Source organism: Haliotis asinina, chromosome 2 (assembly GCF_037392515.1).
Source record: "Haliotis asinina isolate JCU_RB_2024 chromosome 2, JCU_Hal_asi_v2, whole genome shotgun sequence".
NCBI classification, from domain to species: domain Eukaryota; kingdom Metazoa; phylum Mollusca; class Gastropoda; order Lepetellida; family Haliotidae; genus Haliotis; species Haliotis asinina.
Genome location: NC_090281.1, coordinates 65767299 through 65794806, shown reverse-complemented (window position 1 = coordinate 65794806; position 27508 = coordinate 65767299). Strand labels below are relative to the sequence as shown.

At 40.7% G+C, this 27508-nt stretch overlaps 1 protein-coding gene across 1 annotated transcript in view; it reads right to left on the bottom strand.

Moving 5' to 3' along the window:
- Positions 1 to 5263: 5263 nt before the first annotated feature.
- LOC137274160 (sister chromatid cohesion protein PDS5 homolog B-like) overlaps positions 5264 to 27508 on the bottom strand; it is a 37206-nt gene continuing 14961 nt past the window's right edge. Inside the window, exons 7-35 of the mRNA XM_067807195.1 lie at positions 27202 to 27282; positions 26643 to 26783; positions 26313 to 26428; positions 25336 to 25430; positions 24730 to 24875; positions 23942 to 24093; positions 23231 to 23344; positions 22721 to 22753; positions 22338 to 22432; positions 21990 to 22129; positions 21075 to 21287; positions 20498 to 20588; positions 20278 to 20347; positions 19497 to 19620; positions 19069 to 19224; positions 18225 to 18293; positions 17326 to 17462; positions 16864 to 16987; positions 15930 to 16134; positions 15353 to 15467; positions 14970 to 15102; positions 14417 to 14539; positions 13557 to 13613; positions 12569 to 12726; positions 10890 to 11378; positions 10352 to 10498; positions 7742 to 7885; positions 6987 to 7128; positions 5264 to 6300 (exon numbers count right to left, since the gene is read on the bottom strand). Of these exons, the coding sequence (XP_067663296.1) occupies positions 6268 to 6300; positions 6987 to 7128; positions 7742 to 7885; positions 10352 to 10498; positions 10890 to 11378; positions 12569 to 12726; positions 13557 to 13613; positions 14417 to 14539; positions 14970 to 15102; positions 15353 to 15467; positions 15930 to 16134; positions 16864 to 16987; positions 17326 to 17462; positions 18225 to 18293; positions 19069 to 19224; positions 19497 to 19620; positions 20278 to 20347; positions 20498 to 20588; positions 21075 to 21287; positions 21990 to 22129; positions 22338 to 22432; positions 22721 to 22753; positions 23231 to 23344; positions 23942 to 24093; positions 24730 to 24875; positions 25336 to 25430; positions 26313 to 26428; positions 26643 to 26783; positions 27202 to 27282 (3843 nt within the window). The 3' untranslated portion in view covers positions 5264 to 6267. The remainder of the gene's footprint in view (positions 6301 to 6986; positions 7129 to 7741; positions 7886 to 10351; positions 10499 to 10889; positions 11379 to 12568; positions 12727 to 13556; positions 13614 to 14416; positions 14540 to 14969; positions 15103 to 15352; positions 15468 to 15929; positions 16135 to 16863; positions 16988 to 17325; positions 17463 to 18224; positions 18294 to 19068; positions 19225 to 19496; positions 19621 to 20277; positions 20348 to 20497; positions 20589 to 21074; positions 21288 to 21989; positions 22130 to 22337; positions 22433 to 22720; positions 22754 to 23230; positions 23345 to 23941; positions 24094 to 24729; positions 24876 to 25335; positions 25431 to 26312; positions 26429 to 26642; positions 26784 to 27201; positions 27283 to 27508) is intronic.

Genomic DNA, 27508 nt, shown 5'->3' with positions numbered 1-27508 from the left:
ACTCGTGGTGTGAAAAGATAATACACTACCAGCTTCATTTGTTTTCAGTTTTGATTTTAATGTCTACTGGTCAATGCTGTAGATGTGCGATTGTATCAATATAACTGAGCCCACGGTATTAATCTGGCATCACCGATGGTGATGTTACGAGGGTTGGCTGAAAAGTTCTCAGCCTGAGTGGTTTTTCCCCACCAGGTAGAGACAGGTGTTTGCCACCAATGAGGACAATCATTTAGTGAATCATAGACACAAGAACTACAAACGTACTAATAGTTTTATCTCAACTACAGCTCTTTTCGTAAACCTACCCTCTGAAATCATCAGAAATGGACAAAACTGAATACAGGGCAGTCATCAAGTACTTGCAAAAGAAAGGGATGTCCCCAACACAGGTACATGCTGACATGGTCTCCACTCTAGGGGATGATGCTCCTTCATTTTCCACAGTAAAGAAGTGGGCTGCAGAATTTAAGCGTGGCAGACAAAGCCTTGATGATGACCCACGCTCAGGAAGGCCTTCAACAGCAACCACTCCAGAAAACATCACGCGAGTGCTCGATATGTTGATGGATGATCGACGATTGACTACTCGACATATTGCTAGTGTAGTGGGCATCTCTCACGAGAGGGTTGAGCATATTATCACCAACGAAATAGGAATGACTAAAGTTTCTGCAAGATGGGTGCCAAAGCTCTTGACAGCAGATTTTGTGGCACGATTTGTAACCATGGATGTGACCTGGATACATCACTTTCAACCAGAAACAAAATTACAGTCAAAACAGTGGAAGCATCCTGATTCACCAGCTCCGAAGAAAGCCAAGTCTGTTCCTTCAGCTGGAAAGGTGATGGCATCAGTCTTTTGGGGATTCCAGGGGTATTCTGCTCATTGATTATCTTGAAAAAGGTCAAACTATCAACGGCAGATACTATGCTGATCTACTGAACCAGTTGCGAGAAGCAATCAAAGCCAAACGACGAGGGATGATCGCTAAAGGTGTCCTCTTCCACCAAGACAATGCGCCTGTTCACAAATCGGTGGTGGCCATGTCAACAATCCGCGATTGTGGCTTTGAACTCATTGACCATCCTCCTTATTCACTTGATTTGGCTCCTTCTGACTTCCACCTGTTCCCCAAAATGCAAAAGGAACTCGCCGGTCGCCATTTTGCAAGTAATGATGACGTCATTTCCGCTGTGACTGATTTTTTTAGGGTAGCTGAAGGAGATTTCTTCCTGACCGGGATTCGGGCCTTGCAGCATCGCTGGCAAAAGTGTGTGAACTTGGAAGGGGACTATGTAGAAAATATATTACAAACGTGGACTTTGTAACTTTTTTTCACAGTGAGGCTTAGAACATTTCAGCCAACCCTCGTACTCCTTCTCTCAGTTACTTAACTTAAAAGGGATTTTTGAAGTTATCGGGAAATCTGTGTTTACCAAAGTAGTGACAGGGAACCATTAGCATACATTTTCGCGAGGAACAATTTCTGGTTTGTTGCATTCAGCATACAAGATCTAGCCAAATGTACAGCCACTGGATAAGACCTGACATTTGACATTCTTTCTGCATCATTCAGTTAACTGCATTAAAGTGTTGTCGCTAACTAACTGTTTCTACATTGCCTCTAGATGTTTCGAATTCTGGAGGGAATTATGTTGCAACGTTGCTAAATGCAAGATACTAGACGTCGTTACCAAATTTCAATGGTTTTCTTTGTGACATTACTTCTGAAAACTGCAGTGCATAAAATCCACTTTAACATTGTCCCTTAAGCCAGCGGTCCATTAGATCCCTTGGACATTGACCCTGGAACCTACAATCCAATAGATCCACTTTGCCCCTAAAAACCTGCAGTTTACTAGATCCACTTTGACATTGTTCCTGAAGTTTCCAGTCCGGTAGGTAAACTGAGACATTGTCCTGAAATCTGCCGTCAAGTAGATCCACTTTGACATTGTACCTGAAACCTGCAGTCCAGCATATTCACTGTGACACTGACCCTGAAACCTGCATTCCAGTAGATCGACTTTGACATTGCCCCTTAAACCTGCTGGCCAGTAGATCAACTGTGACATTGAAACCTGAAACCGGCAGTCCAGTAGATCCATTTTGACATTATCTCTGAAGCCAGAAGTAAAGTAGATCCACTCTGAAGTGTTTCCTGAAGCCAGCAGTCCGAAGATCCACGTTGACATTGCCCCTGAAACATACAGTCCACTAGATCCACTTTGATATTGTCCCTGAAACCTACAGTCCAGCAGATCCACCGTGCCACTGCCACTGCAGCCAACAGTCCAGTAGATCCACCTTGACATTGACCCTGTAGATCCACTTTCACATCGACCCTGTAGCCAACAGGCCAGTTGATCCTTCTTGACATTGTCCTTGTAGCCAGCAGTCTAGTAGATCCACTTTGACATTTCACGGTAGCCAACAGTCCAGTAGATCCACACTGACATTGTCACTGTAGCCTGCAGTCCAAGAGACCCACATTGACATTCTCCTTGTAACTTACAGTCCAATAGATCCACTTTGAGTTCGACCCTGTAGCCAACAGTCCAGTAGATCCTTCTTGACATTTCCCTGCTGTCAGCAGTCTAGAAGATCCACTTTCACATTGTCCCTAACACCTGTACTCCACTAGAATCCACTCACACACTGTCGCTGTAGCCTGTTGTAAAATGGATCTACTTTAACATTGTCTTTGTAGCTTATAGTCCAGTAGATCGACTTTGACCCTGTAAGCAACACGCCGGACATCCGCTTTGACATTGTCCCTGAAGCCTACAGTCGAGTGGATCCACTTTGCCATTGACCCTGAAACCTGCAGTCCAGTAGATCCACTTTGACATTGCCCCTGTAACCAACAGTCCAGTAGATCCACTGTGACATTACCCCTGTAATGAACAGTCCAGTAGATCCTTCTTGACATTGACCCTGCAGCCAGCAGCCTAGTAGATCCAAGTCTCAAGTCCAGTAGATACACTTTGACATTGTCCCTGAAGCTAACAGTCAAGTAGATCCACTAGGACATTGTATAGCCATCAGTCTAGTAGATCCACGTTGACATTGCCCCTGAAACCTGCAGTCCAGTGGCTCCACTTTCACATTGCTCCTGTTGCCTGCAGTCTAGTAAATCCACTTTGACATTGCTCCAAAGTCCTGCAGTCTACAAGCACTTGTACCACATGTTCTGCCATAGCTGGAAGCAGCTTTGTACCCAAATCGGGTGCAGCCGATACGACTGACAAGGGGTATGCAAAGTAGAGCTCAGGCAGGTGACCACATAACTTAACGTTTGTATGTGTAAGTCGACATGCCGTCAGATTTATCAGTACTCTATTAAGCAAAGGGAAGATGACACGAGGAACATCGTCCATGAGAATTCCATTTGTAACTTGTTAACTTCTTGTTGTTTCCTCATACTCTGGCATGAGATATACACATCTTTGAATCACTGGTTAAGATCCGGGTTACAAATGGCCTTCTACGTCTTAACCGCTACGGACAGAATCGGGTGGACGTTACTGGTGCAGGTTTGCATATCCTGTTTACGTAGATCGATAGCTTGATGCTCCTCAGTCACTGGATTGTCTGGTCCAGACTTGATTCCTTACATTCACTATGGTCATAGAGTTGGATTATTGCCGACTGTGGTGTTAAAACAAACAGAACGCATTTGAACATAACTGTTTGTGGTTACTATCGGATGAAACTAAGGTGTAATCGCTGTCATCGTGATATTGGAATGCATCCTTGCGCACAGCACAGGAGAGGACATGCACCAGTTTGGGGCCTGTGAATGGCTAGATTCCTGCATGTAGTGTGAAGCAGATGTAATCATGGTAATTGGTCCTTCCTACATATTAGTTCTAAAACATCAGTAGCTATTCCAACTGTCAGCTTATTATTTGTAAGGTGAAAGTGCTTTGAGTTGGATGTTCAGCTACTTCGAAAAAATGGGTCTTTACACCTCTTTCAGTTCAGCCATAAAATTATTTTGTAATCAAATTGTCACAATATAATATATACATACGAGGTATTAACATGCCTGAATACCGCTTGCCTCGAAAATGTTTCAATACGATGCGTATGTGTGACGAGCAAGGCTGAGCAAACTGGGTTACACACCTTAGAAATAATTTTTAATGTAGGTTTAGGTGATGTTTGGTATCACATACGTAAGAAGAAAAAAACGTTTTCGTTAAGGTCCCTTTTCATCGACTGAAAATTACCTTTCTGCAAATTTAGCACAGTGAATTATTTGAGAGCCATAAAAAGTTCACGTATTCTAATTTTAAATTAATGTTTTCTTGTGAAAAATATTTAACCCATAATACTGAATCCAAATATAGATCGTGTTTATCACGATTTGGGTTACGTTCCCATAGTTAAGAAACTGAAAAAGGTCGCTACTGTGATATTACATGGGAAATGCAAAATGTGTAACTTGAACGTAATCGAAAGTGAAAAATGAATACCACTTTTTACTTATCTGTCAAGATTACACTGAATTATGACATCAATATCTGATGATGCAATTAAATTTAATTCCTTGTTATCATCCAAAAATGAAGACAATACACTTCATGCATTTCAAAAAACAGAAAATCAATCTTATCATATTAAGATTGTACATGCTGTACATGCTTGTATTACAACTGTGTTTCATGTCTGCACCGAGGAAGAGTTTTTGTACTCAGTGGAGTACGTGGCCTCACAGTACTGGAAATATAGATACTAGCTGGAATATATACATAGGGCAAACCTCGTCAGTAGTGTAAGTGAAATGGAATGGTGTGGCTTGCAAAGACATAAATCCTTTTTGTTCATGATGTTCATTTTTGCAACTTGATGTCATACAAAAGCAGTATGGCAGGCTTCCTGATACTGTTCTGCAGCAGGGTAATACCTACACCTTGCAACACTTTTCCATGCTGCATATAACCGCTGTCTTAAGCTGTTTCTCCAGTATGACCCTTGTACAAAGCAATCCTTGACATGAACTCCATTACGTTCACATTAACCTTCTGCCACCTCAATGGTGACATGGCTTCAGGCTTGGACTGGCAACAGCTCTTGACAATAGACATTCAGCCTACTGATGCCACTTTCACGGAGTTTTACAGATATTCATGAGAACTGGCCAACACTACAACTACCTGCATTCCTCCATCCATGCAAGGTAAGGAAAAGGGGATGGGAAAGCTGCATACTTGAGTCATATCGCAGCACTTAAAAGACAACCATTTTCACGAATAAGGAACACATTTTAATCAATTTTCCACATTTACATTTCAATTCTCAAAATAAATGATAGTATTTAACAAACTGTTTTCACAACCGCAGACTCAACATCGTCTGCCCCAAATACTGTACACATCCGGGTGTCTCCGCTACCCTCACCCAATGTCTGGGCTCAGTGTCAGCTGACATGGAATTCTTCAAAACAATTGATCCCATTTACAAAACAGTAGGTGATGTGACAAATTATAAAATAATGTACTATTCACAGTGGTACTGACGTGATGAAACGGGTGAACAACTCAACTCGGTAACAACTTTGTGTCAACATAGAATCAACTGAAGAGGATGAAGGCTCACTTCATACTGAGCCAGTATACAGGAAATATGTGGTGAGTTGTGTCTGGTTTTGAAGTGTATCACAATGGTGAGTTATTGGCTTTGCATAAATCAAACAGATGGCTTGTTCAGGTGACCTACACTCCAAATTCATGAATATATGAAATAAACAAGCTATGTGTTTTGTATTGCTACTTCAAGATATAACACAGCATAAATAAACAGTTTGTGAGTCATCGAGAAGCCAGGTCTAGCATGTTGGTCTATTTGACAGGAAAGTATTTCACTAAGAAATAAAATGCATATAACTTCATATGAAACTAGAGCAGCAAAGGGTTCCATTGGATGAAGGACACAATATTCCATGAGCAGACAAAAATTCAGTATTCGCCTTCAGAAAGTACCGTTAAGTTCAGCTACAGAAATAATCTGCCATTGGCATAAGAAGTGAAGCTTTTCAAAGGGGAACATATCCATTACTTGCAAAGGTAACTCGTAAATGGTCAAGTGCTAAGTAACAAGTAGCCTAAAATTCGTTTACATCAAGGCAGGTCTGTACATGGACTTTAGTTGCTTGTTGCCAGACCTGCAGATTTGTGTATGCCCCATGCTGCTTCGATGGATGTTTCAGTGGCTCACAGGACAGAAGAACACAGCATAACTCCCAAGAAAGTGCAATCCTATTTCTTCCTGGATCGTGTTTTTCTTCGAACCTGTCAATATAAGATACATGTTACTTCCTATAAAAGAGCAAGCAGTGGTGAAAGGGAGACAGCCCATTGGCTGAAGCCAATAACAGTCAGCACCACGATCTGTAACTACCTCTACAGACAGAGGATCCATGCGTGTAGTCTTTATAAATAATGTCATTCAAATTTTCATTCAAAGTGTACATTATTTCTTGTGACAGTTTTTTACTCAACTGGTCGATCGTAAAATGCCCTCTAGATAGGGTTAAGGTGAGTGAGTGAGTTTTACGCTGTTTTTAGTGGCAGCAGTATTCCATCAATATCATGGTAGGGGACACCAGAAATTGGCTAACACACTGTTACCATGAGGGGAATCAATGCCAGGTGTTAGGAAGAAATAGTGAGTGAGTGAGTGAGTTTAGTTTTATGCCGCACTCGGCAAAATTCAACCTATATGGCAGCGGTCTGCAAATAATCGAGTCTGGACCAGACAATCCCGTGATCAACAATATTAGCATCTTCACATGCAGGCATGGCAGCAGGTGAAAGTAATTTCAGCTGAATATCAGCAATGTGTCTGGGGTCTGCAGGGTCCGGGGCAGGTCAAGGTCGCATTTAAATCAGCGTATTTCCGATTTGCATAAAATTGCCATCCCTGCATATGTGATGAAAGTGGTAGAAGAAATTCATGGTAGGACTAAGCTGCTTACCCCGCCCTCAGCATCCTCCCCTCCCACTGTCTGGACGGCCCTGGCCAGTGCGGCAACCCTCCGCGGCGGCGACGATGGTGAGTCTGTCTCTGCTGTGTCCTCGCCATCAGAAGTACCATTGGACATTGGCTTTGCTCGCCGCCTGCAGTCACATGTGACTGTGTGATCAGCTAACTCAATGGCAATGCTAAAGTTTATACTAAACAACAGTGACATTAGAATGCTCCTGCACAAACAATGATTTTCTTTGTTGAAAAGTACCTAAACCAAAGGACACTTTTGAAAGGTGGCCCAATGACCACAGAACAAGACAAGAAGTATCTTAAGAGAATCATTAGAAAGCTGAGAAGTAATGCATTTCATACCGATTCAAATGACCCGTATATCCAACTTGTTAAATAATTATTGCAAGTTTTATTTGGGTGAGCCCGTGGGTGAGCGAGTGAGTGAGTTTAGTTTTACGCCGCTTTTAGCAATGTTCCAGCAACATCATGGCAGGGAACACCAGAAGATGGGCTTCACACACTGTACCCATGTGGGGAATCGATCAGGGGTCTTCGGCGTGACGAGTGAACACTTTAACCACTAGGCTACCCCACTGCCCCAGTTTAATTTGGGGAGGTCATTATGCTGCTGTCCTTTAAAATGGGTTCCATAGAAGCACTGAGAGTATTAAGCAGCTGGTTTCTCAGTGTACAGTTCACATTTCAAGAACATTTTCTACATGGAGGTTTCTGCTGTAAGATACTACTCACACATTCCTAACATTGGTCTTCTTAGCCACAGTTTCTTGCTTCTTGGTTTGCAAGGTCTTCTGTGGTTCTGCACTGGGTGTGGGAGATGGAACAATCTCCTGGTCACTGTCAGGGGTCTTTAAGTTGCTGCGTGTCAGACGGGACCTGTGCCCAAACAAGTACCAATCTTTAATTATCAATATCTCAGATTCAAAGACATACAAAATGTATACTGTTGAACTGTGACACTGTCAACAATATGTCAATTCTCTGCTCTCCATGGTTATCCCCACTCCCCATGTTTAGCAGCATAAATGTACTTTGTGCCATGATGGTAAACATCATTGCAGAAGAGTCTGACTACTGGGAGCGTGCTTGCAGCTATCAACCACCACAAAGAGGAATGTCAGAACAGGGATTTTTTTCTAAACCAGGAGTGAGCATGTTTGGTTCTGTGTCTGTCACAATGTCATCTGGGTGATGTCAAATAAAGATAAAGGAAATGAACATCAATGCTGGGTACCAACTGAAGTCTGACGGAACTGGAAGTTTCACTTCTTAAATCTTGATTAAGCCTTTAGCCTGTAGAATCGCAAACAAAATGCTTGTGCCTTTGAAAACTGATTCAAAACTTGAGACTGACTTGTGATCCTTGGATATTCTATAGGAAGTCTTCCTGATCCTGGTAGATATTCTACAGTGTGTGCTGACAAAACCCTCAGTGGACATAAGCCCCAACGGACAGAAAACAACACCATGTAGGACAAAAAGCCACACACTCCAAATGAATAGACCAAATATTTTTGTTCAGCCGACATCACAAAGATTATGAGCACCAACGAGCACTAGCATAAACTGGGTACATCATAATTTAAGCACTAGTTTGCATAATAATGTATGACTAGCCAGTGCTCTTCTTTGTACACTTATAACCATCATAGACACTGCCAAGACATTCCACAGAAAGTACCACCTTACCTTTGGAAATACAAAATTAGGAAACTATTTCGCACACATTCCTAGAATGTTTGTGAGTGTTTATTGAATGTGCTTTACTTATGCCCAAACAGTCTGAGTAGAGGAGTCATTTTAATTAACTGGGATCACTCCTTACAATGCTACCTTAGGGGTCTCTCACTGATCAGCATTAACCATCAACCCTTAAATGGAGTGCCAGGTGGTAGAGGGGAGTTCACCAACACAACAGGACATGCTCTGGACATCATCTGAGCTTCTACATTAAGTGAGTGAGTTTAGTTTTACGCTGCACCCAATGAAATTAGTCACCTCTTACGACAAGCATAGTCGCCTTTTTATGGCAAGCATGGGTTGCTGAAGGCCTACTCTATCCTGGGATCTTCACGGGTCACTTCTACATTAACAAAATGGTTAGCGGTTTTCAGTTTCCAGATTCAGCTCCCACAATTCAGCAAGAGACATTTTCAGAACTGCTCTCTTCATGAAGAAATTGTTCAAAACATTAAGAAAATTATCTTCTTGTACGAAACAAAATTACAATTTAGCTTTTTTTCAGCCCAGCACACTGCAGATATTTACAGTGAAGTGGAAGGAGTCAACTTTATTATCTCCTCAATACCTAATAGCTGTTGCTGATATGAATTGTTTTGATGTTTAGCTGAATAATTACTTGAAATGGTTTTACTGCTGATATAAATTGTTTTGATGTTTAGCTGAATAATTACTTGAAATGGTTTTACTTATATTGTGAAAATGTTGCAGTCATTATTCCAGTCTTGTTGGACTAGATCGAAATTCTGTACTGCAACTACAGCAAGAACCATTTCTTAATGTGACTTTCAGTTCATAAATAATATACTACGCCCATGAAGTTCTCCAGAGACTGTGCACTGGCTTCTACTGGTGAACCACTGGCATCCACCACCCAGCACTTCCTCAATACCTTCAGACGTACAACCTCAAGATGTATGTTAACATCCTTCAGTTAAGCCCCAAAAATGTGTGTATGAAATGTTGGTCTAGGTTTCTTAGGACGTACATGCTGCGGGTGGTTTAGCTTTACCAGCTGTCACAGAATACTCTGATACAACTTTGACAAAACAGGGATGCAAATAATTCTTGAATCGCTACTGTACCTTGGTACAGTGGCACTTGTAAAATTACTTGCCCTGATAATACTTCCACTACACCAGCCAATTCTCTTGTTGATTATTTAAATGAACAACATAATTAACAATGGAAATTCCACTAGACACTGGTAAAGCATGACATTTCGGGCAATGGGTTATTTCCACCCCTGTGAAAGGTATCTTAACAATAATAATTGACTGGTTAGATAAAACACTCTTTCCCTCAGTTGACTGAATAGCCTGAGTATGTATATATTACACTTTGGAAAAAGAATTGCTTATGTATGGGAAGGTTTTCATCATTTTCTACAAATACGTCCGCAATAAGTGATGGAATTAATGGCCCACTCTGCTACAGCTGAGTTTCAAAAAACACACCAGGGCAATTATTATTATAGCTGTGCTGCAACACCCCTAGGGATGCTTGCAAACTGTAAACAGTCACTGGTATGCGGTTAGTTAGCTAAGTGACCGCATGTATCATTGTTTAACATCCTCACACATCGGTAAAGCTATCACTCACCTTTTAACCTGAGCAGTAGGCTGAGAAGATGGGGATGTGGTTTTGCGTTTCCGCGGCGAAGCTCCTCCTGGCGTGGACACTGAGCCCTCCTGGGACACACTGTCAGTTTCACTGATGTCACAGTTATAGCTCTTCCCACCACCACCACTGGCAAAGTTGAGGGAGAGGAAGAGTGAGCATATCCAGAAGGAATAACACTAGGAAGTAGCTGGCCCTCCATACTGGCCCACCAGCAGCACACACATAGTATTCAACATGGAGTTATATGGGCATTAGGCACTTGAGAAAACCATCTACACTGTTAGAGTTGCCTTACAACTTATAGCTCTATTATAGGGTAAACCAAAACATACATTTAACCTTAACTTAATTCCTATTTTAAAACAAGGTCCTAGCGACTCATTTGAGATGAATGGCATTGCTGTATCTCATAAATCACAAACCTGACACTGGAATCACCCACATTTCAGATGATATGAATTCATAAGCCACTTTGGATAAATACAGGTAATTTACTTGTCACATCTAACTAACTCACTTCTTATCTTTTGTCCCTTTTGATTTTTTTGTATCTGCTGCCCTAGTATTTCTCTGTGATTCAACGTCCTCTGAGGTCGCACCTCGTGTTCGTTTTGATGGCACATCCTCTTCTGAACTCCCATGACGTTTCCGAGAATGTTTTGCACTTTCACTACTGTCTCCCTCACCTGCCTTTGCAGTCCTTTTATTTGTACCATTCACAAGTGACTTTTTCACAGAATCCTTGCCCCTCTTAGCAGGGGATAGTTTCACTTTAAAGTCATCAAGTCTTGTTTGTTTAGTCCCTGGTTTTACACCCCTACCTCCCCTGCTTGTGTGTTCACTCGATGACTGAGATTCATCACAGTTCTTATCTTGAGATGAACTTCGTGTACTTTTCTTGGCCACTTCTGGGCTTGAGGACTTGTCCGAGTCTCCACAGTTCTTCTCCAAGGAATCAGACTCATTGGAATCACCGTCATTCTCCTTCCCCGTCTCTTCCTCCTTCCTAGAACAAGAAACAACGATATGACCAAGGGACTGAATGGAGTGGGTAGCTGTTAATACTGCACTGTCATTAGTGAGTGAGACTTTACATCGCTTATAGCAATTTTCCACAAAGAGCAAGGCAGTGATACCAGAAATGGGCTTCACACAATGTACCCATGTTTGGAAGCGAACAAGGTCTTTGGAATGATGAGCGGACGCTTTAACCACTAGGTCACCCCACTGCCAAGAGTGACATTGGAAACATATTTCATACTGTGTGGGGACAGTTGGTTGTGGGAAGACTTCACAGTGTGTGGTGTTACTGGTTTCAGCAATGTGTTGCTATATTGTAAAGGGATACTGAAATGGTTGAGGTTTACACTTCACATTGTGTTGGGTACTGAATTGCAACAAGCTTTTGACTTCACATTATGTTGGGTACTGAATTGCAACAAGCTTTTGACTTCACATTATGTTGGGTACTGAATTGCAACAAGCTTTTGACTTCACATTATGTTGGGTACTGAATTGCAACAAGCTTTTGACTTCACATTATGTTGGGTACTGAATTGCAACAAGCTTTTGACTTCACATTATGTTGGGTACTGAATTGCAACAAGCTTTTGACTTCACATTGTGTTGGGTACCGAACAACCATAAGTGCTGACTTCACATCATGAAGGGTATCGGATTCAAATTAAAAGGGCACTGACATGTGTAGGCTGCTGAATTCAATGGATACACCAATGTCAAAAAGTTGTCAAATGTAACATTGGGATTACCCTATATTACAGTAGATAAGCCGACCTCAGTGACCAATCGACTACCTAACCTGACCTTTATAATCAGTATAAACATGGTGTTTCGTACATTAGCCGAACCAAATCTTGTCTTGTGATGTTTAACTGCAAATCTGACATTTTTACTGACAAAATTGTCTTCTCTTGTTTGTTCATATGAAGCATTTTCTTACTCCTGAAAAAAAGTTTCACAGATGTGGATCCTGTAGATAAGACCAATGCCTTCTACAGGTTTTTCATTAGTCCTCAAAACTCAGCTTATCTACCGTACTATTCAGTACACTTTCTCAGTGAAGTACAGATTCTAGAATTTTTGTTGGGTTGAGTCACATTCAGTATTGGAACCCATACCCTCAGAGTCGGGCACCTAATCTCCAGCTAACAAAAGCCCTATTTTGACATAACCTACTTTAATCTGAGAGGTCCCCTTTTGATGCGTGGAACCTTTGGATGTGGGTTGACAACTGGCCCTGGGCTCTCCACTATGATCTCTGTGGTGGTAGGATCTGGCTTGCTACCATAGCCTGTCCGGGGCGGACCATCAATCAGGGCCTGCACACCCTTCCTCTGGTAAACCAAAACAACATTAGTACAAAACTGGAAGCTGCTGGTCACTCTTATTCAGTGGTGTGATGATTCAGTGACCCATGGGCTGCTGATACTGTGAATCGATACAAAGTTTTACACTGTCACATATTCCAATAATATACTTCTAATGGGCTATGATACATCAATGTTTTACTTTGAATGATGCTGAATCATGGTATCTGTCAAAGAAGACATACTTTTATTTGATGATTACATTACATGTATATGCCACTTAATTTCCCTTCACAAGTTCCTCAGGAATTCTTGTCAGGAACTGTTTTGAACATGGCGCTCAAATTTTAATAACATTCATAAAGTCTATGTATAAACTTTATTACATCACTTCCGAAAAAACAATCATAACGATGGCAAAGTTTGACAGAATACCTTCAAAATGTCTTTTTTTTTTTGTTTTTTCCAATCTAAGGAGTTCCATAGTTGTGTTAGATTAAAGATTTTGGCATTGTAATGAGCATTATATCTCCATCCTTTTATCAATATTCGTATCGTATTGCAGCTTTAGTGCACAATACTATGGCAATATATCATCACGACTAAATTTTAGTATTGTGATGCATCGTATCACAGGTTGTATGAGTATATCAGCTCTACTCTTTTTATGAATTCACTCACACTAACTAGTGAACTCTAACCTAACTAATGAACTATAACCCTAGACGTACCACTTTGTAATTTGGCATTAAGCTGTATATAAATGTGATCTCAATGCTGCTTCAACACAACAAAGAAAAAATATAAGTCAATCATGCTAAGGACAATGCTTTATATGGATCACATAATTAACTCACCCTTGGCCCATCAAAGTTGAAGTCTTTAGGAAGATAACTTTTTGTGTTGGCATATGACTGTAGTAAAAGAAAACAACTTTAGTGAATAAATTTTAATGGTGCAATTTCTGTGTTTGTCTAAAACAAGTCCCTTGGTTCACTTCAACCAGTCTGCATGAGTCATACAAACTTCTAACATTAAGAACTTTTGAAGAACATTGTTACTTTCAAGGATGAGTGTTTGCCACTAACATGGCAATGTCCCCCGTCGCTAAAGAAGACTGTAATATTTATAACATATTCACTCCTTTTTCATAAATAATTAAAAATGTTCTCTCCCCATGACTTGAAAAAAATTTGAAACAAACTTAAGCCCACTTCATCATGGGTTGATTTGACTCTCATTAACCTTGTTCTCAAGCCAGAGATTCTAGAGTTGATATTTGAACCATTTTCATTAGTGTGCATGTAACTAGTCTTTCCATTTATGCTGTAAGCAACAGGAGGTAAGCAATGCTATATAACTTTACTGTTAATAATTTTCAGTTGAAATTTCATTATAGCGAGACACATTTTTTAAACAAAAACTCCAGCACTTTACAAGTCCTGTCAACAAAACTCCAGCAGTCCAGAGCTCCTTTCCTCAAAGTAATTGTAGAGCAATGACAGTTGTAAGTACATGTTAAAGTATTGGAGCTATGATCATCTTGTTACTACAATCGCTTTCAGGAATGGGGCCCAGCACTTCTCTGACAAAATGGCAGAATCCAGTCATGGATAACTTCAAAAACCTTTCCAGTTTATGAAAAACCTGGGACCAGCATGAAGTTTTATTACAGCGAGTCCATACAACTTCTGGTATGCTGAGGCTACCGTCTTACCTTGTCGGGTTTGGTGAAGAGTTTGGCCGGAAGGACTGGCTCCGTGTTGTTGTCCTTCAAGGTGATATTGGTGGTCTTGGTATTCATCAAACCAAGGGCTACATCACACACTGCATACAACTTCTGCAAATAGTTACACGTAATGTGAGAACATGTCCACTTGATAACAGGATTCAACCTACCATACATGACAGCAGATCAGCTACATATTGAGTAATAGCAAATAAGACCTATTAAACCAGGTTCAGTCAATTTAAAGGTTACAATTCCTGGAAACTATTCATAGTGCACACTTGAGCGAACTTTTAGATTTTGTGTACTGTGCCCAGTAAAAAAACAACACTGCACTCCTTAAAGTGAACAATTAAGTCTGGGAGACAAGAACCTTAAATCTACATTCAACATTACCTTGTCTACCTCCTTTGTTCAGACACCTAGTGCATGGTCTATCAACTTTGTTCAGACACCTGGTGTAAGGTTGGTCTACTTTGTTCAGACATCTTGTGTTGGATCTGTCAACTCTATTCAAACCCCTGGTGGAAGGTCTACCTACTTTGTTCATGTCATCATCCTCGGGACATTGGGCATCCTTTGTTTGTTTCATGTTCTCTATCATCCGCCGGAAGAATGCATAGTTGTAGTCCTCACTGCGGCCAGTCAGAGGATCCATCACAAACCATAGGCAGCTGGAAATGAAGTCCGAAGTCAACACCACTACATACAAACACAGCCTACCTACCCCTAGCAGGTTAAACCAGTTGATCTATATTACCACTGTGATAGTGGCAGTACATGAGCTAAGATAACAGGCATAGGGCAAGCCAGGTACATCACACAGTCATGTGTTGACCCAGGAAGGTACTTCACAGAGTGATGCCTGAACACAGTTGACAGGTTAATTATTCCTCTAAGAGACACGTGTAGAGAGGTACTCACTCTTTAATGTTCTTGAGCGCATCTGTCTGCTGGAAGGTCTTGAAGTCGGGGTCATGAGCCAGGAGATGTACTGTGTAGGGCAGGATGTAGTCTGGCAGGATGGCAAACATTCGGTCTGAAAACAACAGTGTGCCATCAGTGACTACAGTCAATGAACAACAACTCAAGCTCACAAGATAGGCCATGTACTGCAAGGATTTTTTTAGTTTTGCTCAAAGGCCAATATTTTGCCACAACTGTTCCTATTTGAATTGATAACCATTCTGACTGAGGTGACTGGAAAGTGAAATGAATAGGAGGAACCTTGATTGTTTACTTTCTCATCACTGCACTGCAGGCAGCGATACAGTTCAGTGTAACATATGTTATATTTGGGATTACACTTTCTTAGTAAACTACACATTCTAGTACTAGTTAAAGCCCACATTTTACATTTCACAATTTTCTATATGGCATTGTGTAAAACATACAGTTCAGTGTTAAATGACTCTGAAATATGGAATAAAATGAATACCAACAATAAACAAAACTGGCAATATGTTTAGAATCCAAGATAAATCAATGTAAACATTCTCACTTCTAGCTGCTGGGTTCTGCTTGAGGTAGTCACGCCGCTTCTGAATGTTGACGTTAAGAAACTGTTTTAGCTGACGCTGCCTCTCTTTCAGAGGATCATTGGCTGCCAGTGAGAAGATACTCATGAATTCCAACGGCAGCCGCATGTTCAGGAGCCCCTTGTGCAACTTGAGGGCAAACTTGACTCTCACGTGATAGCAGCTGTCCTGATCACATAAAACAACAAACCATGTTCACGTTTGTATAATCATGCCACGGGTAGTTTAGCTCCAATGAGTCAGTGTTTAGTTTTATGTTGCACTCAGCAATATTCAAGCTACATGGCGATGGTCTATAAATAAACAAGTATTGGTAAGAAAATCGTGTGATCAACAGCATGAGCATCGATCAACCCTACTGGGTACCCTACCCTATTTTACCCTAGCTCTTCACACATCTTTTGCTCCAGTGAATATGGACACAACAAACTGTGCCGAACTATTGAAATGCCTGTGACATGACATCACAGGACATTTATACAAAATAAAACAGAGTAAACACACAGCCATGTTTTTAGGCCACTATTGGTGTGTCTTCCTAGGTTCAAATTACATAACGCACTGGTAGAGTGAAGACCAGGATACAGTCGTTTCATACATATATGCCTAAGATTTGAATTCCTCTGAATGTTGGGTAAAATACTATTTCAAATATTGGCAAAATATGATGATGTCCTAATTGTACACAGATCAGATTGAGGATCACTTCACAAATTTCCAGTAGATTTGTTCACAACACGTTTACTTCTGTAACAACAGTAAAACCAACACAAAAGGTAAGAAACCAGGATAAACGAAAGATATTTATTGATCTTAAGAAACAAAAGCACAAGCCTGATAGACCAGCATGAATATGCCAGGATGAACAGATTATTTCTACTGTACAACTATTCTTACATTGATAAGGAGAGCCAGCGCCTGGAACTGTTCACAAGGGATGATGTCAGAGTAGCAGGTCTCCTCGGCCAGCTTCAGCATACAGCAGCCTGCCTGCAGTCGCAACCTAGCCAGCTCTGGCTTACTGCAACAAGAAGAAACATGGTCACTACAGAGTAGACAGATTTATGGATGCAAGGGTAACTACAACAAACCTGCTTACTTGAGGCGAAAAGTGGGGACCCAAGTTACTCACTTACCACCGCGAAGATACTGACGTGCAAAGATGCTGGCAAGTCACACACAGTCTGAGGTTACACATAAACTGCAGAGACAGATAATAATGCCACGACATCACTGATGCTCGGAAGTATCTTACTGTTTCAGATTACTGATGGACAAATTATTGAGTAAAAATCTCAGGTAAGAAAAACAGTTTTAGTGTCACTAGCTAACAGCAGCAAACAAATGTTGCCATCTTACTTGATCCTGCCATGTTCCATGAGATCCCCTTCATGTATGATGACTGTGTAGAGAAGCCGGAGCGTTGACGTACCAGAGTTGTTCTGGTTGCTCTTCAGCCCCTGCAGCCATCTCACCAACAGCTTCATCGCTTGCACCTGAACATCAACATGCATGATTCATACACACAGCAGTATAGTTTGGATTCTTTCAACATAAAAAAAAATTGACATGTAAGAGTTAAACTGTAATTATTTATGAAATTCACTGGAAATCTTAATATGATATATGTGTTTCAGAACTAACTACTAAGGCTTTACATACACACTTCCATAATGGCTCAAAAACAAGTATCACCCAACATATGAAGGAACTAACCACTGTAACAACACACGTTGTGACTAGCTGGTTCAGTTACTATGCAACAGTAGCATGACTGCAAGTAGTTCATGCAGAAAAGAACAAACTTCCCATGACAAACAGTTACAATAGTTCTGTTATAATTTAGAAAATATTTGTGTGTCCCTTGTTTCAAAAAAGGTGGTCGGTTTATATGTGAGCAGAGTATGTAGGCTCCTACCGCCCAGTGTCGGACACAAACACAATGTCACTACTTTGTTAGGACACCTCTTCAACACTTTACTGCTTGTAAAAGTCAATACAATTACAATTGGGGATGACAACCAGTGACACTGTTACTAATACCATCCCTTGGTGTCTGGCTGCCACAATACAGTAGAAATATTGCTGACTATTCTCAATAAAATGAAACTCGAGAAAACAGCTTTGTCTCACCTATAATTTGTTTTCTGAGAGCTCTAAAATAATTCAGCTTGCACGCCATAACAGTATCTGATCAAGAGCCAAAGCTTTATGATCACTGCTTTTGTACCTCGTCAGGCAACAGACGGACTACATACCTTCGCTTGTGTTTCTTCAGACACCAAGTGATCACTATACCAGCTTTCTGTTGTCTCAACACACTGTGTCTGCAACACGGAAAGAATCAAGGACAGTGTTAGTTTATAATATTGCATCTATGAAATTGGACTGACTATGATGTTACAGCATTTTTGGCAATATTCCAGCAACATCACTAGGAAAGGAAAGGAAAGGAAAGAGAGAGAGAGAGAGAGAGCAGTAATGGGGTTCCTACATTGTACCCATGTGGGAAATCAAACCTTCAACATGAAGAGTGAATGCTTGAAGTTACTAGGTTACCCCCATAATGCTTTCACGTATCTGGATATCATTCATTAATTATGTTTCTTACTAAGTATTTGGAAAATGACTCAACTGACTCCTATGAATTTTGAAATCACTCAATTCTTGTCAATTAGATGTTGATCAATCACTAAAAAAGAACCATGATCAAAACAAGTGACCAGGTCAGTGACCAAATTACCTAAGAGTGAGCAAGCTGTATGCCTCTTTTAACAATATGCAAGCAATTTAAAGGCTTGGGACACCAGAAATGGGTCACACACAATGTATCAATGTGGGTTATTGGGCCTTCAGCATGGTGAGTGAACGCTTTAACTTCTGGGCTATCCCACAATCCCAAATCACCTCAGAAGCAAATGTTTATGGAGATCATTTTTCTCATTCACCGTCAGTTAAGATTTTAACAAAAAAGTATGTGCAGTGATAATTTACAAAACAAAACGTTCTGTAACAACAATCCTCCAAGAATGCATGGCAAAAACAAAACCATGTCCACTTTACTCTGAGACAGTAGCCCTAGCCTGACTGTTGGCATCTTACCCGGTCCTGCATGAGGAGGTCCTTAACTATGATTCTGGAAACAATGGATTTCATGTCTGTGGCAAACTCCTCCGGACACAACTTGGCTATATGTCCCAACGCTACGATCGATGTGATGTAGTTGGCTGACTCAGGATCCAGGTTCTTCTTCACATACTGCAACACCAATGTCTCAACATCAGCAATGGACAAGGAGTTATCCACAATGTAATATAGAGATGATTAACAGATTGAAAAACTGCTTCCTTACACCATACGATGTTGTCGTCTTGTAATAACATACAAGCCATAAAGGAGGTAGAACTTTATGTGTAACACACTGTCAACAGCCATGACTAAAAGTAGACTGAGATATTGTTCTGACAAAATATTTCAGTTCTCTGTACTCTCTGCCTTTGCCCCCCAGCAGACACTAAGCAAGCACTCACCTCGAACACCTGAGCCAGAATAGGCTCTTTCTTCTTGCACACTACGCTGATACATCTGATGGCATGCTTTGTCTGTTTAGGGTTTCCCATCTTGGCTGTCCGGACCAACACGGGTACCAGGCTCCTATAACAGTATTCACTAACTGTAGCATCTGGTCAGTTTCAGCAGCATGAAGTAACATAGGGAGCATCTTCCCAATGGATTTACAATAGGCTCCTTTCACAAAACAACCTTTGCCAGGGTTAACTTTAACTCCCATTCTTTAACACTGCACTAAGATTACATTAGTGCTTGTGAAAAGAAGCTCAGGTCTGTTCAGCAGAACACACTTTACAAGTTTGTCATCTACACGATAACTTATTCCCCCTGACAACAGCTTTGCCCTGTACACAACCACTTATCCCCCTTGTTCTCTACACAACCACTTGTCCCCCTTGTTCTCTACACAACCACTTATCCCCCCCCCCCCCTCCTTGTTCTCTAAACAACCATTTATCCCCCTTGTTCTCTAACAACCACTTATCCCCCTTGTTCCCTACACAAATACTTATCCCCCTTGATCTCTACAAAAACACTTATCCCCCTTGTTCTCTACACAAACACTTATCCCCCTTGTTCTCTACACAACCACTTATCCCCCTCGTTGTCTACACAACCACTTATCCCCCGCTGTCCTCTACACAAACACTTATCTCCCGTTGTTCTCTACACATCAACTTCTTTAATGTTTTCATTCGATGCAGCAAGCCTGCTTACGGAGAAATGAATGTAGAGTCTTACGAGTATATGTCAGGGTGCATCCTCTGCAGATTTGAACCAGTGTTGGTGATGATCTGTTGTGTAATATCACCTGGAAAACAGATGTTTCAGAGCCTTCATTTCAGAGTTAGTTCACAGGTTTCAAACAGGTTCTCCAAAACAAGATAAAATAGAAGAAAAACAGTTGCCATTTCAAAACACAGTTGCAAGATAGAATTACAAATAGAAACGTGGTACTTACTGACGGTGTCATCATCATGATTCAGGAACGTAAGGAATTTTTCAAACACTTCAGCAGTCCGAAAGTGATGTGGATATGCATATGAGAGGGCCTGTAACAAGTGTCATGGGTCTTAGTTGCTAACTGTGAGCTAAACCATACACAACAACACAATGCAGAAAAAAACATCATTCTCTCAAAAGACATCACTAATGTGGTTCACAGTCAGCAACACATAAAGGGGATTTCGCTCCCTTTGGCTAATATATAATACATGGCATCTGATTGACCAAGGTTTGCCAGTGATGCCTTAAATGCAAACAATACAAATGTAAATACAATGTTATGCTGCTTCTTTCTCCTGTAGGTTAGTTCTGTGTTCTATTAGACCTTTACGTACATTTGCTAAGTTACTACTCCGAATACTTTATTCACAAGTATGAATCACTATCACTTCTACTGACAGAAAGCCTATTAGACACCTGTGATTCCAACAGGAGTGATGATGACTCAAGGATTGAGAGGATAGGGCAAGTCCAGAATGATGGTTTCCCATAATGACTCAAGGTTAGAGAGGCCTGAGCAAGGTTCCACTCACCAACAGTAACTTGACTGACTTCTCTGCAGCATTGTGGATACCTTCCATGTTCTCACCAAGGCCTGTCAATGTTTCATTTACGTGATTCACAAGCTTCTCCATGGCAACAGCATCAATCATTACAGGTGCGATACGTTCTAGTAGCGACTTGACTAGGTTGTACATGTAATTGGCTTGTCCAGGGTTACATCCTATCTTTTTCAATATCTCTTTCTGAAAGAATAAATTAGAAATAACTTGCAAATATTCAGTTCTACCTAAAAAGGTAATTTTTGCGATAAAATTGATATGTCATACTTTTCCTGACTCATGAGAAGCATTAGAGGAATAAGAAAGCAAAGTGTGCTTTATTACACTATACATGGTGGTAGAACAAGCTGTATTTTTTAATTCACATATGGCAAAGTTGTAGTGACAACACTCTTCTATGGCTGTATGCCATGAAATGGATCCATGCTTTCATTTGTAAGCTTGTCTGCTGGCAAGCACTATACGGCAGTCTGTAAATTACCCACACCAAGCATGACACTGGATAGATTTCACTTATATAATGTGTGTGGTCTGGACTACCAGTTGTCCAACTTCCATTTTTGTGGAACCTGTGAAGGCTGAGCAGGTTAGATGGCTGACTATATGTGCTGATGATAAGGTGCCTAACTCCAAGGGTGTCGGTTCTAATCCCAGATGGGACTCAACCCAACTTAACATAAACTCACACAATGCCCACACTATGACACAATTGTGGGAATGGGGTTGGACTGGAAATGCTGGTCCCCGCTGAAGGACAATCAACATAGTGGGCGGGGTACTAATGTAACCTGGTCCGACACTGTCTATGCTTGCCTGTACGTCTGACTTAGACATCTGAGTATCAATGAACAAAATGTTTCCAGGACAGAGCACCTATGTACATACCACAGCCTCTTCTGCCTTCTTACAGGAGCATTCAGGGTGTACGACCACCTTGAGCAGGTGCCTCATCCGCTTGTCATCTCGCAGCTTCTGGCTGAACTTCTTCAGGTATTCCTGTGGCTTTTGTTGTTCAGGCAGCGTACCTGTTGGGGAAGTCAGGAAACATAGCAGCAACTGCCCACGGGTATGTCAAGGTTCACAAAACACATCCACTCAACACAAGGGTCATAGACTTTGATGGATGCACTGCTTGTGGCTGTTGTCAGACAGTTATAGTTGCTTTATAAAGAACGATTTTATATTATGTAATATTCCTTTCTTGCCATCAACAGAAGCATAATCAATACTTACGAGCTAGACCTGACAGTCTTGGAAAGAGTGGAGGGGCGTTCGGCTGTCCGTGTAGTTCTATAGCCTCTAGAAGCTGCATAACTTGGATCCGGACCCTGCAAAGAGACAAACCTCTCAGACCACCAGCATGACTCATGTGTGGCCTACATTATCACTGCACCAAAACATCATACACCAAGGCTAATGCTGTTCTCGACAGTTTTAAAGTGTTGTCCTGCAATAACCGCAGTGGGAGAGTTTAGAGAACCAGATCCTTAAAGCTTACCACTTAAGTGAAACATGTGATGTGTGGGTAAGGTTCCACAATGTGCTATAATCAATGTAAATCTGTACACTGATGTGATTGAGGCAAGTGATTAGTGTCTTGTGCGAATGATACTTACGAACTTCTGTGCTTCAGCAATTCATTAAATGCCCTGCAAAGAAATCGACACAAACTTTACACATCAAGCTATATATGAATCTTTGCGCACAGCTTTATTTGGCTGGTGAAAAATTATTAATATCTGATTTGTTTAGCCAAATTAGCACAGCTGGAGATGAGGTGAGATGGGGTTTTCCGCTGTAATTAAGAATATACTGCTAACGGGTGTACATGTGGTTACTTGTGCTAAGCCAAAGTTTACCTGGTCTTATAGTGCTAGCTCAATGAGATGTATACCATGGTGCAGTTACGCATCAATACCCCACTAAGACACATCATACGGACCAGTCCTTGCCGTACAAGATGGACAAGGACCAACATGTACCACATTTTACCATCTTTTGGTATGACATGGACATGTATCGAACCCATGACCTTCCGCTCTTTGGGCAGACACTGTAATTACTAACCCATGTAGGCAGTATACAGCTGGAAGGAAATAAATCAGTATACAGTTGTGCTGACTCACTTGACAGCATGGTCATCCAGGGTACAGTAGAGACGCAGTAGTCTCAGCATCCGTACATTCGCTGGCAGCATGTATGGCACCAAGTTGATGTTAAAGATCCGTTCAACAAGTAACCTGTAGCAAGTAATGTCATTCTGCAGCATGTTCAAGTCACAGCATGTGCCATTTTACAGGTTTTCACAACCAGTATGTAAATATGTGTGCATATTTAAATCTCCTTCCTTGTTTCGATCGATTATCTTACAAATTAGTCATCCCATGGAAGTCATTACTTGGGGATTGTTGATATGTTGTGACATGGTTGAAATTTCTTGTGTACGAGCCAAATGCTACTTGATAACTTAATTTAATGCATTATTTTTAAAATTCATAGATTTTTGCTGTTACTGTAGTCGCATATTTGTGCTGTTTTTTCTTAGCAAATGCGACAAAATCATGTGAGATGACATCTCTGGAGCAGGATGAGAGGGAGAGCAATACAGTGCTTGTGCAAGCACTGAGCACTGGTTTTATCAGAGGATAACTTCTTAACATCTATTGATAATAGTAATAATAATAATAATAATAATAAGGGTATTTATAAAGTGCTAGTTCCACATCACTGAGGGACATGCTCAAAGCGCATATTGATGGGACAATGTCTCAGATAATTAACGTCTTATGAATGTTTGAGCAAAGAAGCATGACCTAGCTCCACAAAATGAGTGTTACCTGTCATCATTGCTGTTCTGGTAGTAAGCATGGAACACTTTGTTCTTGATCCAAGCGACTTTCTTCTCATGCTGTGGGTTGATGGGTTCCTTGGTCATCACCTGCTTGTACATCTGACCCAGGCCCAGCAACCCTTCACGACGAATCTTGAACTGAAAACAACTCTCAATGAAGTCCTTCTGAACATTTACCACGAAAGAACCTTCACTCTAATATCTAATTCAGCTTTTCTCTTCTTGGAAGTTCAATTCATGATCAGTAATAACCGACTCCATACAAAAATTGTTTTACGATTAAATGAGTGAGTTGGTTATCTTGAGTGTGGGAGGAAAGTTTGTGGTGTCTTTCTGGTGAACCCACATGAACACAGTTAGGACCAGGAAACATAACTGGGGTGAACAAAGATTCCAACAATCAGAGTTTCCATGTGGAACCACTGAAGCAACTCCCTACTGAGTGAGTGAGTGAGTGAGTGAGTGAGTGAGTGAGTGAGTGAGTGAGTGAGTGAGTCTTTACACCGCACTCAGCAATATTACAGATCCAGTGATCAACAGCATGAGCAATGATCGACACAATGGGGATACGCCTGACCGCCCAGTCCTGTTAGTCGCCTCTGATGACAAGCATTGATTACTGAAGATCAATCCACACATAGATCTTCAAAGGTCTAACTCTGCAATGCACCGCAGCATGTTAGATAAATGGGTCATCAGTGACACTGTTTTCAAAATGATGCCATGCCCCTATATACCACGAGCAAGGGATACAAATTTCCAGCTGGTGCTTACCTTTTTGTCCAAGGTTCTCTCTTTGATGAAGGTCATCATTTCTTCATTTACAAAGTCGAAGTCTTTCTTAGCAACATTCATGACACAGTTGATGACTTCAATCCTGACAGTCTCCTCGGGGTCATGCTGCCGAACCTTTAGTTGCTCTGCAGAAACACATGAACTGGTAAACACAAACAGACAAACCAGTCGCCACTAACATCTCTTTTCCTGGCAAAAACAGAATAGCCTGAAAATACACAATAATGTACATACTAACATAGTAGGTGTGTCACAATACAGAAAATTCATGATACAATACATATTACAATATCTTGGAATGATACAATTTAATTCACATAATGATGTGCTATCACTTGTTATTTTCTTTCAAAATGTGTATTACTAAATCGAGTAACAGTGTAAAGTTTGACTTAGCTGTCAACTTCAAGTGAAAATGATCAAGTTTAAGGTCAATGATATGTATCACGATACGACAAAAGAGTATTGACATATTTATTATTCGATAATGTTTCAAGATCATCGATACTATGATATATCGTCACACTTCCATAACATGCAATTTTGTTTGAATTACCACACTGTATGGGAAATTTGGGTCCTTACCAAGGATGTCTTTAGTCAGTTCTGGGTGGTTTAGCACAAAGTACTGAGCAAACGAACAGCAGATGATACGTACAGATGTACTGATGTCATTGAACCTGAAGAAAAAAGCATACTCAACAAATTAGCGTACACGAACATAAACACGGACATAACAATTCTGTAAATATGAACACAGAGATTTGATATGGGAAACCCCTAAGATTGGGTATTGCCAAAATGTTCATATTTTGTGTTGGTGTATACAGATAATTTTCGGTAATGAAATTATTGCTTCTTTTCTTTTGCAACAATGCCACTTGACGTCACTGATTGTACAAAAGATAAATTGAAAATGTTTCCAAATTGAAGATTTTGCTCTATAGTTTGGAACTCAAGAAAAAGTGCCTGCAGCTTTATCCGTCATTTGGGTTTGTTTATCAATACAAATGCCAAGACCAATCAGTTTTTTAATTATGTGGTTTAAAAGTGATGTAAATGCAACATTCTCAAAACTATTAGTGCATACCAATATGAAGAAATACAAATGTTACTAGCATTTTTTACTAAATCACAGAAATTGCTGATCATATCAAATGAACCGGTTCATGAAAAGTGTCCTGCAATATATCATTCTGTGAAGTTTAAATTGCAATACACCAGTGAACCAGTATTGTCGCCCACCTCTCGTAATCATGTACAAACAATCTCACAAACAACAGTAGTTACTTGCGTTGTTAGAATGAGTGAGCAAGCGAGTTTATTTTACTGCCGCACTTAGCAATATTCCAACTGTATACTATGTCAGTAAATAATTGGATCTGGACCAGACATTCCAGTGATCAAAGCATCAATCTACACGAAATTGGAATTCAATGACACATAACCCTCTCAGCAAGCCTGTTAATCATCTCTTATGACAAGCATGGGTTGCTAAGGGTCAGCTCTGAACTCTATCTTCACGGGGCTGTTAGAATGTGATGGCGGAGTGTCTGACGTACCTGCCAAGGAAGCAGTACCACAGTGGTTTGTTCTGGTTGGCCAGGTCAGATCCAGGTTCTGAGAACATCTTTGCCAGCAATTTTGTCACATGTTTTCGCTCATGTTCTTCATTACTCTGTAAACAGTCAGTAACCAGTTAGTTGGGACTTGTGGCTTGTCTTCAAGTCCAACATCTAAAAATGTTCTAATCAACCTCTAAATGTTTAACAAAGTTTTTCTTTTTCTCACCATGAAAATCAACTTGCTCGTTCAAGAGTCTCAGAATAACGTTCAGAAAGGTTTACTTTTGAATTTGAAACACTCGCTGTGGAATTCTGGACAGGGCTTACCTTGAGTTTAAACTCGAGCTGTGGCAGAACAGCCAGGAGTACATTAGGAGACACTTGGTTCAGCTCATAAATGAGATCATAGAGGTGATCAGACACCTCACTCTCAGAGGTCTTCCCCAGCATCAGCGTGTTGTTGAAGAACTGAAGTAGAGATCCTCCATTACATACATTCAACTTTATTCAGTAGAAAGCCACAGACCAATGTACTACGTATAATAGAATACAAAAGGACTGACATGCAAAATAACTGTATTTCTATATATACTTAAAATAGTAAATTGCTACGCCGCACAGATCATTTCTTAACATATTTAGCATATAAATATATAAAATAGCATTTTTTTATTTTGAAGAAGGCAAATAAGAGAATTTCTATCTTAACTGTAAAGATTCTCCAATTTTCAGAGACAACACACAATGGAATATATTTCTCACACCATAAATATTGTTTTATGTCTTAAAGCTGCTTATAGAAAACCTAAAGGCACTGAGTAACCAGTGAATACAGATATAGAAGTCCTTCAAAACGACAAAAAGTAGCAGATCTCAACTGACTTACTGCCTGAATGTATGGTTCGATGGCATTACTGGTTCTCCTCAGGAGGTCCTTAGCCAAGGCATAGGCATGTTTGTTCTGCGACTGAAACAAGGATTCTTTTATTGAAAATGTAGGCTTGTCTTCTTGATCACGTACTACCTAAAGCGTGGCAATGCAAACAAGGACACACCTGCTGTGGCTCTCCTTTGCAAACACTTCTGAGACTCTAAAATAGAAACAACGACCTCCACTTTTGAGGCTCTCCTATGTAAACAAGGACTCACCTTCTGAGGCTGCCATGTAAACAAGAACCTACCTTCTGAGACTC